Below are 20,158 nucleotides of genomic sequence, written 5' to 3' on the forward strand. Positions count from 1 at the left end.
TCTGCTTTTTAATATTGGGAATGCACATCTTGTTTCAAAATTAACACTAAAGATGTATTTATATAAGCAGAAAAATGTGTGCAATATACAGGGAAGGAATTAACCATGTTTTAATCAACTTGATGTAATAAACAGTTATTTTTAATTCGAGTTATTTTCAGACAATAAAGTCATTTTTTATTCTAACCGTAATTATAAGCCTGGCTTTTTAATATTGTCGTGTGTGCTTCTACAGCACATTACATTTATTAAGGAACTCTGCGTTGGTGCTTAAAATTCATGATCAGCACAAACCACATCATAAATTATAGTTAAGTATGGATAGGAGCATTTATCCCATTCATTCTGTTTTGAAAAGTGCAGCCTAGAGATATATCCAGTGCTGGGAAGGAGGGTGGTGGTGATGTTTGTGAATCATGACCTTACTGTGAAAAGGATTAGTCTGCTTTTTTAATCTGTGGTTAACGAAGCTGTCTTATCCACAGTGCAGGGGTCACACAGGCCTATTGTAGTCTTACTCCTACAGTGTCTGTTAAAACCTGGTACTCTTAAATGCCATCCTGGCATGAGCAAGCATGCAATGTACAGTATAAATATACAGTTTACTGTCGGAGAATCTCCACAGAAGCACACATTACTATAGACAGAGATTGGAATTGTCTTGTTAAAGTGCTTAATCATGGTGGTCCCTATACGCAGAGAGTGGCACATTCCGAGTTGGTCTTGCCTGAATAGGCACAAGGAATTTCTGAGTACTGGGAAGGGGGAAGGTTAGCAAATGCTGAAAGATGGGGGGAAAGTACAAGATTATTTAAAAATATACAGTATAGTTGTGACTTTTTAAATATAGCATAAGTATAAAGCATGCCAGCACAAATAATACAATGTATGGTGTCTCACTGAATTTCAAACCAAATGACAAAGTCAGGTAAATGAAGTATGCCAAGTGTTTTCTTTCAGAGGTACCCAATTAGCAGCACTGGATACATTAAAAAAGGTCTGTTGCATCATTGAATGTGGAGGTGTGTGTCTGTTTGGGGGTTGTTTGGTCTAAATCAAGTGCTAGCATGAAATATAAAAGCATAATAACAGGAATTGAAATAATGCTTTATTTCATTCGAAGGCTTAAGGCCTTTGCACACTGGATCCGTTCCGTCATTTAGAATCCGTTTTCCGAAAAAGTCATCCATCAATCCATTGCACACTAGATGCGTTAATATCGTACTTCAGAGCGCTGATGTGCAGTGGAGGCTTTGTAGTAAATATACCTAGTTTCAGTATTTTAATAAAAAATAAATACAATTCTGTTAATTCTTACATAATTTTGAACACAAAAATTGTTAAATGTAGTATAAACTTAATGATCAACAAACGCTGATGGAAAACATTTTCTAATTATTACCTTTCTACTGACTACAATAATGTTGTTACGCAATACATAAAAAAAAAAAATAAATAACCACTTGATATTACACATTACGGTTGTCATAGCATCAGAAACCATAAGACCAATATTTAATTTTTCAAACACTCACTCCTGTAATGAATATATATCTAAAAGTTGGGAAGCTAGCAGTGAGCTACCGAAAATACCTTCCATCACTTTCATGTACTGCCCCTCTTTTCTGACTGTTAAGCCCTGACCACGCTTGCCCTGTCACGCCTCTTTCTCTGTGTTTCCAGGTTAGGCAATTGTTTCTTTACTTCCTCGACTTACAATTGAAATTAAAAGTATATGCTTGTAATAACCTGTCCTGCACAAAATTCACATTTTCATGTTTTGTAATACATATCATTCATGCCCAAGTCCACGGCAATGTCTTCTTTTTTTACAAAGTCTTTCTGATCGTTGTTGGATTTATCATAAAGTAATTTTTGTTTGACGGCACACACAATTAGATTTGCCTTTTTGTTCAGGGTACTGCAAGAACCCACGTGTTTACCCAGGCGTTTTTCATTGGTCAATGTCATTTTTAACGCACGTCAAATTGGACCCAATTGAACTTGTTTCTATTCCAAAATTGACGCATCACCGTCGTACGACAATTCCAGACTCAGCGTGCAAGGTGCAATAGGGAATGCATGTGATTGTTGTTTTTTTTTTCTGTTTAGACGCACGTTAAATTCAGATGCATTATCGGATTCAGTGTGCAATGGCCTTAGTCTAGAGACTTTGTAACAAAAGCCCAATGAATAACTAGTTTAACCCGTTACCAAAACATAAAAATACACATATTTACTACAGTCTGTTGTCTGTTTTTAATGTACCTATATAACACACACAGGCAGTCTAGAAACACAATTTTAAACGTTCTGTTTTTTTTCCAAAAATATCTCTTACGCAAAGCTTAGTTTTAAATGTATGAAGGATTATACTCAATGTAAGCTCAGGCCTCAGTTTAGCGGGTGGGGTATATTTAAAACTGCTGAGCAGGCAGAAGGCACTGCAGATGGCAGGTCTATGTCCTACAGATTCCTTAGCCTTGCACACTTTGTGATTCAAGTATTTAAAGGAATTCCTATGGCAAAATACATTCTCTGTCAATTGATAGCTGTAAAAGCATTTTGATGTCTTGTACAATTGGCAGTCGGTAATGGTATACTGCAGTACAACAAGAGTAAAAATCTATTCTGAAGCTGTGTTCCATAGATTTTGTCCTGTGACTGCACTCTGCTTGCCGCCACTCTGTCTCAACCAGTTCTGTGGGAGTTCATCACAATGCACTCTGCAGTCACATGTCTTTCCAAAAAAGTCTCCATCAGTTCAATTTAAATTCCAGTTCTGTTAGTCATCAAGTGAAATCCGCCACAATACTTGACCTAGGATGGTCACATATGTTTCCTCATTATGTCCCCAAAGATTGCATAGTGCAAATGTTTGCAAAATAAATATAAATCTGTAGTGTGAACAATGCAGGAAACCTATGAATGATACAGTATTGCTTCAGAAAATTACTTATCGAGGGGAAAACAGCACAAGGGCTATCGAGATAACTAATTAATGCAGCACAGAGGTTATCCTTGCCAAGAGAGGTCAGTCCACGCATTCTAGAACAGTCAAATGAGATGTACTGTACAATTACCTCACATATGCAAATGTCTTGTGATTTACTGTAATCAGTGAATAGTTATGAAGCGAGGTAAGGTATTTTATTTGAGTTGGGAAGCTTTTGGGCAGTTACGTGTGTGTGTGTGTATGTAAGATATGTACAACATATCGAAACGTTGGGCAGCTGGCTCTTTGAGCTAATATATATATATATATATATATATATATATATATATATATATATATATATATATATATATATATATATATATATAATCTATATGTACAGTGTATAACGCGACCCCGGAATTGGTTAAATACGGTAAGGTCATGGCTCCCATTTCCCCCACAATGCAATTTGACTTACAAACGCTGGGTTTTATTGTTGTTTTACATTACCGTATTTAAACCCATTTAAGTTGAAACTGGGACATACAGTACTTATAAAGCTCCCATTCTTGCAATGTATTTTTTTTTCTAAAAGTAAAAACAAACTGTCCGTCATTTATTATAAAAAATATACAATTTAAATAAGAGTGGTGTGAACTTTAAACTGGTGGAATAGCAGTTTCTATTATTCTGTATATATTGTAACGACCCGGCCAGGATTTATACTGTTACACATCTGGATTACGGACCCTGTGCGTGCATGCGTGTGTGTGTGTAAGCAGGAAGCGGTAAGTTTGCCTCAGCCAGGATTGATTGACGTCCGGGTAGGCGGGGACGTGAAAGCCCACATCAGCGCGGACAGAGCTGACAGCCGAGTGAGACAAGCTGCGGTGTGAATGTGCAAGACTGTTTGTAGTTTTTGTTGTGGCCCAGGCTGACACAGGCCAGGAATAATCGTCCCAATAAACCGTGGATTCTAATACCTGCAAATTATGTGTGTCTCCTTCCTTCATTTTCTACCGTATGCTACAATATTAATTTGGCCAGTGTAAATCATTTCAGAAACGAAAATGCCAATATTCGTTACAAGGCGAAACACAAATAACGGCGTCTCCTATTATGGACCCCGGCAGCCGCGTTATAATGTGGTAGCACTGTGTGTGTGTGTATTATTATTATTATTATTATTATTATTATTATTATTATTATTATTATTAATAATCAAAAATGTGAAAGATTTTTTTAGAGATGTACAGCACAGGAGAAAACAATCGTAAGTATTGAATCTTACAGGGTGTTCTATAACAGCAATTTAATGCAGGTTGTAAACCAGCAAAAGGCTCATTTGTGCAATCTCGTGCCTTGCTGTGTAAAAACAAACAATTTGTCTATGTCAGCTATGACAGATAAGTTCCAGTGTAGGTTAATAATTCAGACGTCGTGTGCACAGTTTATAGTCACTGATAAGTATACGAATATTCTGTGGAACATCAGATTTCCAATAGACATTCATTTTGTCTAAACAAAAACGGGATGCATCTCCAGTGATTTTATTTGTATTTACATGTAACCTAAGCCTATTGAATGCAAGTTCTTAGTGCTTTTAGGACAGAAACATGCTTACTATATAAATCCTGCTGGTGCTATCCACCATCAGTGATTTATTGATTGTGGCAGGGCGAAAGCCCAACATGTAAATTGTATATTTGTGTATAATGTGGCTGTGGCTGAAGCCTTAATTGAATGATTAATGATTAATTAGGTGCCATCCACATGGTATTTAAGAGGAGAAAATCCTTTGATAGGGGTTGGTGTTTGAGAAGAGTGCTGGTGAGTTTGTGTTTGTTTGTTAATAAACATGCCCCCCAACGCTTAAAACTGCAGCTGTCTGGTTTCTGAGTCTCCTACCTGATGCTATCCTGTTACATTTGGTGTCAGAGTGGGATAGCACCCCCTGGAGACTCAGAGCAGGACTTGCAGTTTAAAGCACTGGGGCACACATTTATTAACAAACAAAAACACACAAACAAATAAACAGGCACAAGGGCCAAAATAAAAGGCTAAACAAAACAATTCGGCTGTCGGGCTGGGCATTCATCTTCACTAACCAAGTTCTCCACAACACAGTATATACACAACTCACCAGCACTCCTCAAACACCAACCTCCAACAAAGGATTTGTTAAATACCATGATGCTGGAGCCTAATTAATCATGAATCATTCAATTAAGCCTCCAGCCACATTCTCACATGTTTTCTGGCATGGAGGATTTTAACCCTCTCCCAGCCAACCCTATATTTACACACAAATGTACAATTTACATTTTGGGCTTTCGTCCTGCTACATTGACCCATTGCAATACTAAATGCAATGCAAATATGGTTTGGTAAGCTGGTTTGCAAATTTTAGGACAGTGATATTTACTCTAGATATCTGATGCTGTTTACATAATTAAGTCCAAGTCTCACAATAATGACTTAATTCAGTGTCTGTGTTAAAATAATGCACACTATATGGCTGAAAGGAAGTGCATTAAGTATCATTGTGGCATTTTGTGGTCAGTTCAGCATTATCACGTGTTTACTCAAGCAGTACTGTTTTTGCTTATTTTATTTGTCGTCAATGACTTAAAGGTTAGTGGCTTTTTGTTACAATTTTTGTAATTTGTGTTTAATGAAGATATTTGTTTCCCTTATTGTGGTTTTAGAAATTGAGCATTTGGGAGGTATAGCTTTTAAAGAAAGGGTCACTAACCACAGGGTGCTATGGCTGTTTGTCAGTCAGACAAAGCATTTACTGCCAGATTTTAGTCTAGAACAAAGGAATAAATCCGTTTTGGAACACGCTTTTAGGCCCATGCAGGAGTGACCAATGTTCATCCATACGAACCATGGCCAAGGATTTATAGGTCGAGTGGAATACCATTCACATTTGTCAGATCACAGCCTATACTGACTTTGATTTTCCGACTGGTACCAGTCCGCAAAACAAATTCAGAGTTGCAGTTTTAATTTGTTATCTTCAACAGTAACATTGCTAATAGTTGATATTGCTAACAATTGATACTCATTTAATAAAGCATGACAAAATTATTTGTTCTGTGTCTGTGCTGTGCCATTTCAGGTTTGCTGCTTAGTGTTTTGAGAATCCCTGTGTTAAATAAAGAAAAGAAAACTGAATTACATTTACACACAAAAAAGTAATTAACTATCCTGACTGCTCAGAGGCATACTTTTTTCCCTCCACTACCCTAATTGGCAGGTTTTATGTTTGCAACACAATGACAAAGTGATTATTCTCAAGGAAGATCTACCAGTACATAATGAGGGATTAATCTCTATCTGAACCTATTTGACCCCAAGTAGAAATGTACTTTAAGGTTAATTTAGTTGATTTGTTGCTTAAATGACCTGGTCCAACTAAATAGAGTGGTTTTTATCATATGATTTTATTCAAATGTAACAAAACACCTGTTGGTAAAGTATAGAAAAATTAAAGTAGATAGTTTAACATTTGACCGGAAATGAAAACAAAGAATCTGTATCTTTTAAACTGAAAGTTGCCCTTATTCTCAGGGATAGCCTTCATCCTTACTTATTTTTATTTTACAGTTGAAGAACGTTTGGCAAAACAATATTTATTGTTTCATTAAAATGCTTTAGTCTTAATGTTTGCAGCCTGGAGTAACATTACAATTAAATTCAAGCACTGAAGGAAGTGAACTATAAAATGCATAATTGTGTGGAATTCACTTCTTGACAGACATTAGATAGAGCTGTATAAAGACCAGCTATTTCCCTTTAATTTCTTCCCCACCCCCCTAAAACGACACTGATTCCAACTCTTCAAATCAGGAAGCCACCAGCATTGCCTAAAAGCAGTCTTCTCAGGACCCTAATTAGCATGACTTGTTTGATAGATTTAGTCAACAGTATTCTTAGTAGAGGGGGAAGCACCAGTGCTAAATGTTTCCAACCTGGAGACTTTTCAACTTTTAATGTCCTTTAATGATTTGTTAGCTACTTTTGTAACAAATGTTGCATCAAATTAACTGATAAGAAATTCTCTTTTGTCCATTCGGCCATGAGCCAAGATAGAGGCTGTGTCTAGCACATGAGGCACCACCCCCCTTGCAAGTTTGAAATGTGAGCTGCCTGAATTTTTTTTCTCCCTTCTGGCAAAGTGGTTGTGGCTGCTTGTGTGTGATGTGTGTATTGGGAGAGCGAGCAATGGATCACTAGACAGAGAAAGAGGAGATGCATCAATAACAGCAACGTAAAAAAAGGTGAGGAGATGAACGTTTTTGTTTTTGTTTTTTTTTTAACCCTTTAACTCTACAAAAACTGCAGCAGCTTCCTTCCTTCCTGTCTGTGCAGAGGCATTTTAGTTAAGCAAGCAAGCACTGCAATGTGTTCCTTGTATGTGATGGACTCCTGCTGTCTATTCTGGTGTATGAAGTTTTTAAAGCTTAACCTGATTCTCCCTCCCATTGTCTCCTGAGGATTTGTAGCCTGAGTGCAAAGAGGCCGGTGGCAAGTACAACATGAGCCCATTAGCAAAGACTCCATCTGTGATTGGTTTTGCTTGTGAAACCGGGAGACTGGCAATTAATAATTGATGTGTATTGTGCAGTAACTGGACAGGCAAAGAGAGAAAAGAGAGAGAGGAAAATAGAGCAAGGGTGCCCTCAGAGAGAGAAAGAGAGAGAAACAGAAAGCTTGAAAATAGCTACTGGCTTCTTCGTGCTGAGATTAAGGCTGCCTTGTTTGCCTTTGTTCTGCAATAGCTGATTCTTGCTTAGAAGTGTTTCCAGACATATGTGCCCTTTTCAGTGCAAGGAAGAGAGGAGCATAAGACAGGGGCAGGAAGACATTGGTTTGCTGTTTGTGGGTAAGTCTGAAGTCTGGTGATGGTGCTGTAAGGGGGGGGGGGCTCCACAGTACTGTGTTCTTAAGAAGAGGACACTGTGGGTAAACCTGTAAGATGGAAAAGATAGTACTTGGGGGTGGTGTGTGTTGAGTGGAACTAGAAAACCAAGGATGCATTTGAAGTAATAATGCAATTCTGCCCTTGAAGGGGGGGAAGGGGGGGGGGGAACTGAGTTTTAAACCATCACAAGAACATTGCAGTGGAGCACAAGTCACAGTTTTAACAGCTCCGCTAACTACATATGTACCAGATACTTACATATAAAGTCTTAAAATATGTTTGATTATCCCCTAGAGACAAGCTGATCAACTTAAAGGGAATTTCTCTGTGAAATCCTTTGACAGCTTCCCCATGCCAAAAGCATTTGATAAATACATGTGCAAGGCTGCAGAGTAAGTATTTATTGCAATCTGCAACACTACATTATTTGTGTGTGTGTGTGTATATATATATATATATATATATGTATATATATATATATATATATATATATATATATATATATATATATATATATATATATATATTCACACTGAATCAATAGATTAGATGAGTAGGCAATATTTATTGGCACATGCTTTATTGATCTAATGTTCTATTTCTTTTTTTTTTATTATTTCTTTAGGGTCAGATTTAAACAACAATTACATTGCAGGCTGCTAAAGCCTGATTACTGAATGTGTTCACATCAAAAAAACATATTTCTAATGATCCAGAACTAATTTGTAAATCATGATACTTTACACTACTTCCTGGTGTCTGAAGGGTGTTCACGTTCACTTATGGCTGAAAGAAACATGTTTTCACTTTTACTTTTAAAAAATTGGACTCTATATCAATACACACCTGCAACACAGTTGATTTCTGACAGCATGTGGAAGCACTTGACTGTAGTTCTGCTTGCTTAGTTTGTTTTAAGTCAGTATTTTGTTCAGCAGATACAGCCTAACTTGCCAAAAACATACATGTTATTCGTTTTTGATTAATTTAATTTTCTGGTACTTATTTTGTATCTATTTTCGAGTTTTATGTAAATCGTGTTTTTATTCACTTTTTATATACTATATGAAATTATTGTTGTCGGTTACTTCGGTTGTGTCACAATTTGTATAGTAACTCGACAGTACTTGTAACTTTCTTTGTACCTGTCTTCCACAACTAAATCCTTATGGTCACGGCACATTCGTCTGGGCTTTTTGTGTGTCTAAGCATTTTTTTACATTTCGCCACAATTTGCAATTCTTTTTAAAATTCTCCCTATATAACTGTAATATAGCTTTAAATCCCGCAAACAAGCCTTCTAATTGTAATCTCGTTTTAAATCAAAAAGGTAGTTTATGTTTTTTGTGTGTTTTTGTAGTATTTTTTTATTTTTTTTTAAATGGGAAAAAGGGTGAAGTCAAAGTGAATCGAGTAACTATTTCCAGTGTTTTTTCAGTGTTTATTGGCTATACACAGATTTCATTTTTTTATATCAGGGTTGTTTTATCAGGTTTTATTGGTTAAAATTAAAAATCAGATGCCCTAATTATGAAGTGTAGTGTTAAAGGACTTTTGTGCATACTGTAGCACAAAGTTTAATTCAGTTTAGAAGCTGAACTGAAACATGTTTTCTCTAGTGTTTTAGGTAATCATACCTTACATATTAGAAGGCAGCATGGTACAGTGGTTAAAGTTCAGGGCTTGTAACCAGAAGGTCACCTCTGCCACTGACTGACTCACTGTGACCACGAGCAAGTCACTTAATCTCCTTGTACTCCAGATGTTAAATCAATGTCCTATTGTAAGTGACTCTGCATATAATGCCTTGTTCACAGCTTACCTCTGTAAAGCACTTTGTGATGGTGGTCCCCAATGAAAGGCGTGATATATATATATACAGTGCCTTGCATAAGTATTCACCCCCCTTGGACTTTTCCACATTTTGTAGTGTTACAACCTGGAATTAAAATTGATTTAATTGGGATTTTTACCATTTGATTTACACAACATACTTAACACTTTGAAGGTGCAAAATATTTGTTATTGTGACACAAAAGTTAATCAAACAAAAAAAAAAAGACATTTGTTGGTTGCATAAGTATTCACCCCCCTGAGTCAATACTTGGTAGAAACACCTTTGGCAGCAATTACAGCTGTGAGTCTTTTTGGGTAAGTCTCTACCAGCTTTGCACATCTGGATCCTGCAATTTCTGCCCATTCATCTTGGCAAAATTGCTCAAGCTCTGTCAAGTTGGATGGGTACCATTGGTGAACAGCAATTTTCAAGTCTTGCCACAGATTCTCAATCGGATTGAGGTCTGGGCTTTGACTGGGCCATTCTAAGACATTCAGGTTCTTGTTTTTAAACCACTCCAGTGTAGCTTTGGCTGTATGTTTAGGGTCATTGTCCTGCTGGAAGGTGAACCTCCGCCCCAGTCCCAGGTCTCTTGCAGACTGAAACAGGTTTTCCTCTAGAATTTCCCTGTATTTGGCTCCATTCATCTTGCCCTCAATCCTGACCAGTTTCCCAGTCCCTGCCAATGAAAAGCATCCCCATAACATGATGCTGCCACCACCATGCTTCACCGTGGGGATGGTGTTCTCAGGGTGATGAGCAGTGTTGGCTTTGCGCCACACATAGCGTTTTGCGCTAAGGCCAAAAAGTTCAATTTTGGTCTCATCAGACCAGAGAACCTTTTTCCACATGTTTGCTGTGTCTCCCACATGCCTTTTGGCAAAATCCAAACAGGATTTGAGATGGGTTTTTTTCAGCAATGGTTTTCTTCTCGCCACTCTTCCATAAAGCCCAGCTTTGTGGAGCGTCCGGGTTATAGTTGTCCCATGGACGGTTTCTCCCATCTCAGCTGTGGATCTCTCCAGCTCCTTCAGAGTTACCATTGGCCTCTTGGTTGCTTCTCTGACTAATGCCCTCCTTACCTGGTCACTGAGTTTTGGTGGACGGCCTTCTCTAGACAGTGGTTGTGCCATATTCTTTCCATTTTTTAATAATGAATTTAACGGTGCTCCGGGGGATATTTTTTTTATAACCCAACCCTGATTGGTGCTTCTCCAGAACTTTATCCCGGACTTGTTTTGATAGCTCCTTGGTCTTCATGATGCTGTTTGTTTAGATATGCTCTCTAACAAACTCTGGGGCCTTCCAGAAACAGGTGTATTTAATCTGAGATCATGTGACACTAATTGCACACAGGTGGACTCCATTCAACTAATTATGTGACTTCTGAAGGCAATTGGTTGCACCAGAGCTTATTTAGGGGTGTCACAGCAAATGGGGTGGGTTTGTAAATAATTTTGAAAAATATGTAGATTTTTTTCCCCACTTCGACATTATGGACTATTTTGTGTAGATCAGTGACAAAAAATCCTAATTAAATCCATTTTAATTCCAGGTTGTAACACTACAAAATGTGGAAAAGTCCAAGGGGGGTGAATACTTATGCAAGGCACTGTGTGTGTGTGTGTGTGTGTGTGTGTGTGTGTATATATATATATATATATATATATATATATATATATATATATATATATATATATATATATATATATATAATTTTTTTTTTTTTTTTTTTTTTTTTTTTTTTGCACATGTTTATGAGAAATGTACATTTTTATTTTAAACAAAAACAATAAAATTAACATTAGGACCGCTCTGTTTACAAGAATAAGTGACCTCTGGAAAGGCCTTGATTGAACAACAATAAAAAAATTCACTTTACTTGCACTTTAATGCTATACTGAAGCCCATTGAGAATTTGCAGTCACTTGGTATGACAGTGAATTACAGTAGCCTTGGTCAGTGAGCATTGCACATAAGAGGGTTTCCCTGTTCTAGTAACATCTAAACATTACTGGATATCCCAAGCCTCATGCCACACAGTTGGATAAAAGCCCTGCTGGGATCCCCAAGGCAAGTACAAGTAGATGGTTAACCAGGGCTAAGAGGCTGCAAAGAGAAGGCTATTTATTGCAGCGCCCTATATGTCAGATTGAGGTGATAGCCTGCACAATCCTAAAAGCAGTTCCTTACTGCTGCTTAATGGAGCATAAGCAAGTAAGAGTTCCATACCTCTATGTTATGATACTGTAGCTTAAAATATATACTCGTAGCAACACAGTTAGGTGCCTTTAAAAAATAGTCACATTTTTGTTTGTTTGTTTAAAAAAAACAATAAAAAAAAAAACTGCATGAAGTATTAATTAGGTACTGGAAAATTCAAATAATGTTATGATTATATTTGTGAGTATTTGTGAACTATTGTTAACAGTCTAGAAAAAACTGCCCTTGATTTTCATTTTGGATTCATTTGCATTATTTGAGGGTTTTTTTTTTTTGTTGTTATTTTTTTTTTTTTAAGTCATCCAGACTAACAGCAAACTTACCAGAAATGTGTGACACTAAATAACTGTTTTTCAACTAAAGTAAGGGGAAAGAGGAACAGAGATTAAAAAAAAAAAAACACCAAGTAGTTCAGCAAGTTAATAATAGTTTATACTTTGCAAGTTTCCTCTTTTGTTTAGGAAGAACAAGTTTAGGTTTAAATTACTCGCATCTGTTTTGAGGTAGTCCTATATATATTTTTATAGTACCCTATATTGTGACCACTTTTCTAAGATACAATTCAATACTGGTATACACAACATATTACATTTGTTTATAATAAGATTGTTATTAAAATTCTTTATAACTCGTTGATCTCTCTTGTGACCCTTATATTCATATAAAAATATACCTGCCTATTATTTTACTGTCTAATGTGCCAAGTTTGAAATTAGTGTTGAATGTCGGCTGTTGTTTTTAGTAAGGGCATTCTACAGAGTCAATGTTTAGACATGAATGGAATGTTCTTCAATAAGTATTTGACATTTTATTGTAAGTTTAAATTAGGTTTACCATACTTTGTTTAAGTAAGCAGGCAATATAAGCATTATTGTAAAACATTTTGTATTAATTGTAAGATTTGGCATAGAAAAGTGTGGTTTGAATGAATAAATAGGTTGTTGACTTGAGCCTATTATAAATTCAAGCCTTCATAAAAAAAGCAAAATATATTAGTCTAGTTCTAATTTGTTTTTAATAAATTTCATTAACTAAATGTAGACTTTGAAGGATGTACAGTACAATTTCCCTGTAAACAGTTAAAGCTAGAAGGTGCAAGCTGCTAGGTACATTCTGGCTATATAGAGGCCTAATTTGCGGGTGTATCTATGATTCACTAATTGTTTACTGCATATTTTGTATGTACGGTATCAGTTAAAGATTAATTGTGCGTTCTTGTCTCAGCGGAAGATGAAAATTAGGTCTAGTAGGCAATTCACCAAACTCAACATGCATTTTAAGGCCTCTAATGTCAATACATTATTACCGCAAATAGTGGTAAGGTTTTGCAGTCAAAATGTTTGTTTAAAGTTTATCAATCCAAGTCAGCATACTGTGGCTTCATGAATCTATTCTGACTAGTGAGAATCAAATAAATTGTAGTCTTTAGTTAGTAGAGATTTCCAACTTCCTTATTCCATTTCTTATCAGCAAGTTGCAATAATTTGCTTTTTGTTTTAACACTTGATCCTGCATTTCGTTTGGAGCTCCCAGGCTCATAATTGGGCAGTGCTTGAAATAAAAAATAATGTGTTCTTGAGATCCCGGTATTAAAAAGTTTCATTCCTGTTGCTAATTGTCTAATTTCAGCACAGAGATTTCACAGTCACAGCAAGACCACATTAGTAATCTGACAAATTCAAGCAGCTTTAAAAATATAAACTGTAACGGTTTAGAGTAGACAAACAAACTTATTTCCCCACTCCTAGTAATTAGAATTACCAGGACATTTTAGCAGACATGCCTGGACATGTAAAAGTATAACCAGAACTGCTTGCAAGTAATTAATGATGAAAACAAAACCCACAAAAACACAAAAAAACATATTTTTGTTTAGATCCACATCTGAATTGCATAACTTACAGAACTGTGAAACCCTGCCAAGTCATGTCACAAAACATTTGTCTGTTCAAAATAAATCGTTGTACTTAATTATATATGGTAAACAAGCACGGTTGGAAATGGAAAAGGCAGTTGGTTGATAACATCTTGCGTTGTTTCTTAATACCTGCAGCTGTAACAGTTGTGGTAAACAAAAATTGTGAATGAGATAAGGCTTTTTTTTTTTTTTTTTTTTAAAGTAGAACTGGGAGGGGAAAAAAATAAAGTTGTATGTATTTGGTTTATTGGTGTGCTTTTGAGAGTTCATTGAAAAGTGTACTGTCCATACATGACAAACTATATATATATATATATATATATATATATATATATATATATATATATATATATATATATATATATATATATATATAATGAAAAGCAACAATAAAGTACTAATGAAGAAAATATAAGATTCAAATCAAAAATAACACTTTAGATTAAGTTTACTTACAGTTTTAAAAATGGTTTTAATTTAGGCCGCAGTTCCTAATGCAGCTGAACAAGGGCCTCAGGTAAAGGAGTTTGGATGATGAAACACTGAAATACAGTCTGCAGTGCATCAATCAAGCATACCCTGAAAACCAGAAACAATTGGACTATATTTCATTTCTAAAGTTTCTACGACCTTTGAGTCTGACAAATGTGCAAGTAAACTGGAGCATTTCAGATGTGTTTTTTTTTTTTTTTTTTTTTTCTCAGGTCAGAGATTTTTAACAATAATGTGCTTAGGTTTCCTAAAGTTCCAAAGATTACTGAAAATGTAGGCCTCGAACACCCATGCATTTCTGTGGATTGTTAATGCTGTATTTGGATTTTGCCTGTTTTTTTATTTTTATTATTATTATTTTCTCCAAACCGGTCTTGGTCGCAAGTAGCTCAGTGGTAGAAATACTGGATTTCAATATAATATATTCTACTAGTTGCTTTATGCTCCCAATAAAATGTTTAATTTGAACCCTACAGAGACCAACACCTGCAGGAGATGTCAGAGTGATACAGGTACTCTTACATGTTATGGCATTGTAAAAGTTGTGGAGTACATCAGTAAAATACTATTACCATCATCGCTTTTAGATACCATTCTTTTAAATTCAAAAACAAATCATCAGCAGAAATCCCCCCCCCCCAAAAAAAAAAAATAGCTGAGCACCATTAATTTAACATATATCTTATTTTTTGTTATTTTTATTTTTTTTCTAAATATCGTAATGCAGTCAAATATGGGAAGGTATTTATTAAAACACCAGTTGTGTGGATGTGAGAAATTCTATGCAAAAATTGCATGTTTTTTCGATAGTACTTTTTTTTTAACCCTAAAGGCAATTATATACAACACCCTATTAATATATTTTGCATTTCCATCTTTACCCTGATGCATTTCAGATGTCATAATTGTACTTGGTTCGAATTTATCCAAGTTTCAAAGTAGTATTTCTCTGATGTTTGTTGTACTGTTTGTACCTATTTGTTAATGCATTTGTTTTGGGTATGTGAGAAAAATGTTGCAATGTGATTTGTTTTTTGTACTCAAATAATTCTTGCTGCTTTGATGTGATGTACAGTAAGGTATTTAGTTTCAGCAGCAGGAAGCATTCTGTGGTCTATTTAAAACATTCTCTGCACAAGAAAGGAATCTGAAAAACACAGCTAGTTTGTCAAAACTATGACAATTGTGGGTTTTAATTGTATGACTGAGCTTAATGTCAACAGAGATTAAATAGGCAATTTTTTCAAAGAAATGCTCACTTCCTTTCTTAAAAGAATATGCTGGTGTGCTGGTCTATACCATTTAATCAGATAACATTTTTATGTTTTGCATTGTTTATTTTAATTGGACAAGAAAATGGTATCAATGGATGTAACAATCTGCACTCACAGGACAGAAAGGTCACTTGCATGTATTTGTGTATGACATTCAGCTACAATGATTTGCCTTTTGTTTGGTACAGATCATTATGTCAAAGCCAGATAATCTTTCTTTTTAGAGCTGATACCGAGCTGATGTGATCTATTATTTAAAAAAAGAATTGCTAACAATGTTTTCCTAGGATTATTACTAATTGATTGTTTAACAAATAAATATATTTCCTAAATGCTCTTCATTATGTCTTACACCACAGTCCTTTAGACAAACCGGGCTTGAAAACAAACCTATAGCTTCCACATTTAATAAAAGTTAATGCAGTGCTTTATATTTCAGACAGAAAAATTCAAATACACAATTATAAACAACACCCTTTTCGAAATCAGTACAATTATCTCATTGAGTCTAGTTGAGACTGATGTCTGTGGCAGGGTGTTTTCTATCTCTCTGTCTCTGAGCCAGCCAGGGAGGTGAGATTTATTGTAGTAGTCTATGGGAACATGTGCTATTTTATTTACAAAAATCGGTTTATAAAACAAAGATGTGAGAAGCAAGATATGAAAATACACCAAAATTTACATAGCAACCAAATCAGAATTTCAGATTGTCCTAAGAGCAGGCTAAAGGGAGCTGTTGTGTTTTGTTTGTGTTGCTTTTTTTCAATGGGAAGGTTCTGGGTGCTTTCTTTTTGATATATTTGTGTTACTGTTGTAAGGTGCAAACATAGTCCAGAAGTTTCTGTGAAGAGCCATGATTTGTCTTTAGTTTGAAATTCATTGCTTTAAAAACAAATGCGGCAGATTTTTTGGCATTGTATCATATTTTTCTAGCTAACATTTACCTACAGTTCAAAAAAGGGGAATTGGGAAGGTTAGGTGGTTCATGTCTTACACAGATTATAACAACAAAAAGGAACATAATGCTGCAATGCCTATCAGGGCATTTCCAGGTCCCCTAATTATTATTATTATTTGTTTATTTAGCAGACACCTTTATCCAAGGCGACTTACAGAGGCTAGGGTGTGTGAACTATGCATCAGCTGCAGAGTCACTTACAACTACGTCTCACCTGAAAGACGGAGCACAAGGAGGTTAAGTGACTTGCTCTGGGTCACACAGTGAGTCAGTGGCTGAGGTGGGATTTGAACCGGGGACCTCCTGGTTACAAGCCCTTTTCTTTAACCACTGGACCACACAGCCTCCTAATATAATGTTATACTAATAGATTTGTACCCGAAAGGAAAAATAATAATACAAATTATTTTGACTACAGCCTCCCATGTCATTAGTTCTTCCCTATTTTCACTATTATTTAAAGTTTCACAGTTTGTTTGCTTACTGACCCTGCAAACTTAGTTCATAGACAAAGACTACACGGTTTACTAGTACCCTTTATTAATTAAACTTTGATATACCTGTTAACTATAGGAAACTACTACAGTATTGTATGTTATTTTAATGTACAGTACGGAACAGTTGCCAAGAAAAAAAAAAACAAAGCCACAGGCCTAACCTTTTCCTGTTTAGAAACGGCAACAGATAGACTGTTGCTTCTATTTACGCTGCAGAAATCCATAAAAGGCGCCCTGTGTTGCCTGTCCTGTAGAGCCTCTAGAAATGTGTATTTAGACTTGATTTTAACCATAGCTGAGCCACATCCAAACAATGCTGTTAGGGGGACATAGACATAGTGGACAGAGGTACCTCTCCAGTTCCTGTTGAAAGAAAGGGAAAGTAGAAAGTATCATTAAAACGTTACAGTAAGTTCAAATTTGAAGTGACTTTATTTAAGAATTTTGGGCAGTTTACAGTTTGAAACTTGTACATCCTTTTGTAAATTATGGTGTTGTTAATATGTGTCATACGTGAAGGTATTTTTTTTTCCTTGTACCTTCCTTTGATTGTTTTAATGAATGTTACATGAACAACAACTTGCAGCCACATGCCTGAAGACCTTGCTGACAACAAGGCATTGTTGCCTCCGTGAGTAATGCAGTATATCACCATATGTAATAAATGGATCAACTATTTTTTCTTATTTTTGTTTTGGCCAAGACTACATGTCTTGGCTTTCATTAACTATAATGCTTGATAGTCCAGTGGAATATATACAAAAGTGTCCCACAACGCATTTGTCATGAGCGGGGATCCTAGCTTTCCGCAATAATAATAAAATAAAAAAAATCTCAGGTAACCAATAAAAATCTGTGTTGTTCCACAATTAAAATAAAAGGCTAAAATTGGTACACTTTCAAATTCTAAAGAAGTTACAAGCTCACCAGTGCCACCAATCAATAATATAAGCAAACTTACAATTTTACTTTAAACATTACAAATACTGTAGTAATAATAATAATAAAAAATATTCATATTAGTTTATCTCTGAGTTAGTCTTTGTTATCTGGATGGCTATTGCCAAACTCACCGACCTATTCTTAGGGGTGATTTTTATTGTTTTCGGCATCTTAAACAGTTCAGTAGTAGCAACGCACTGGATAGTGAAGTAAACTGCAGGTACGTTTCAATATGAATGTGACAGTGCGCCTTGTTCAACCTTGACCTCTGTACACCAGAAGCAGTTTTACTGAAGTATATTTATGTAAATTTAAAGCAAAATTGCCTGTGCTCATGATTATATATGAGAAGTGTATTGATTTGGTTATCAAACAAACAAAAAAAGTCTTGCATGTTTTTTTGCCCTGCCCCAGGTGTAAAACTAAAAATTCTCTGCCAGCATAGAAAATTTGTGTTTTTCCACAGCAAACGGATTCCTAGGATCCCTGGTTATGAGGCAGTTTAAGTTTCAGAAATATTCATATATTATTTAGTCCTTCCTAATTTACCACACCACTAAAAAAGACAACCCCCAAAACACAGAATTTGAGTAATTGTAATAAAACCACACTATAGGGAGACGTAATAATAATAATAATAATTGTATAAGTTTGTTTTGTAATGTTTGTTGCCAGTTATAAGCTGTTTTCTAGCTGACAGTACTCTGCATTGAAATGAAAATGTTTGTATGTGAAAGGTTATAGATTGTACAGTGTGTATATAGGGTCTTGCACAGGATTACATTTTGGGATGGGGGCAGTCATTAAAACCAACAGAATCTGGTATTTTGTACCATACTGCATTAAGAGAATGTAACGTATTTCCTGTAAATGGCTGCTTGGAAAACGTGATTATTTGAAGGCTTATGATTATTGTCAATGATTTAAAAGATATGTGCAGGTTGCTGTGGTCACTGAAAGGGTTCAGCACTGTGATAAGTAATCAAAACACAGATTTAGCTGATTAGTAGGGATGCATTGCAACTCTTTGTCACAAAGAACCTTTAAACATCTTGTTAGCTGACAAGTTCAGTTAGTCATGCAAGTGCTATTAATGTACCTTTCTCGCCCTTTTCCCATTTTGTACATGACATAAATACTGATTGGGGCGGGGGTAAAGTTATTTAGAACATCAGTAAGTGTCCCTGTGGCAAGCTGGTCTGAGTGGTGACATCAGACCCGGAAGAAACACACAGCACTGCGAGTGACTGAAAGCACTGTTTGCGCTATTTAATAAACACACAGAAAATAAAAGGTTGAACAAAAAGACACTTAAGAAAACAAAAATAGACAAAACAGACCGTGGACGAACACTAAACAAGTATCGTGCTGGCCCTCCAGCATGGTAGCAATTGTTAATTCTTCTTCTTTTAATTATTTCTCCTCTCTCTCTCCCGTTCCTTCTCCCTGAACACCCATTTTCTGCCTCTATATATACAGCTGTGCCGAGATTCAATTACTAATTAATCATTCACTTGAATATCGGCACATGAACTAAATTTGTGCAATCCCGTGCTCACATACTATACACATTGTAATCTGCACGTGAAGTTATTGTGTATCCTCGTGTCTAAATACAAATATACATTTTATAACACTTGTGTTACATAACCCCACATTGAATCCCGTGCACCAATACATATAATACACCACACGCAACATATAAACTTAAAATACACACGGGGCGGGGCACACTGCCACAGTCCCACAGCCCACAACTGCTGCTTCTCCTGCCATAATGCATGTTGCTATTCTGCTGCAAACGCACAAATACTTCATTTGGCTGTAATCCATCATTCGCCTTGCAACAGGCGCAATAGCCATGTGGCCAGCAGGAGCGCCTTTTTAGCTGCTTGAGCTCTGAAATGGCTCATATAATATAGCCAGTCAGTCTAGCCCTTTCTTGCAAAAAGGAGCCCAAGTACTCATTGACACAGTGTCAGTGTGGCCCCAGCTTCCCAGGGAAAGAGTGTGTGATCTGGGAATGGGCGGGTTATGCTTGAGCTTCTTCACAGATTCTTCACATTGTGGACAGAAAGGGACAAATGTACTGTACTGTGTGTGTACTTTTCCAGCTTTCCCCGGTTTCATAATGTTGAATCCGTACATC

The 20,158-nt window shown here is 36.0% G+C and overlaps 1 protein-coding gene across 10 annotated transcripts in view; it reads left to right on the forward strand.

Annotated features, from left to right (window-relative positions):
* LOC117418266 (zinc finger MIZ domain-containing protein 1-like) overlaps positions 1-20,158 on the forward strand; it is a 156,447-nt gene that overhangs the window by 114,880 nt on the left and 21,409 nt on the right. For 6 of the 10 annotated variants that reach the window (XM_058985028.1, XM_058985026.1, XM_058985025.1 and 3 more), the window contains one exon: positions 14,815-14,850. The exons of 2 other annotated variants lie outside the window; for them this stretch is intronic. In XM_058985028.1, the coding sequence (XP_058841011.1) occupies positions 14,815-14,850 (36 nt within the window). Of the gene's footprint in view, positions 1-7,109; positions 7,225-7,647; positions 7,830-14,814; positions 14,851-20,158 lie in introns of those variants that run through there. 2 more of the 10 variants (XM_034031140.3, XM_034031139.3) reach the window with 2 other exon arrangements.

Source organism: Acipenser ruthenus, chromosome 13, assembly GCF_902713425.1.
Source record: "Acipenser ruthenus chromosome 13, fAciRut3.2 maternal haplotype, whole genome shotgun sequence".
NCBI classification, from domain to species: Eukaryota; Metazoa; Chordata; class Actinopteri; order Acipenseriformes; family Acipenseridae; genus Acipenser; species Acipenser ruthenus.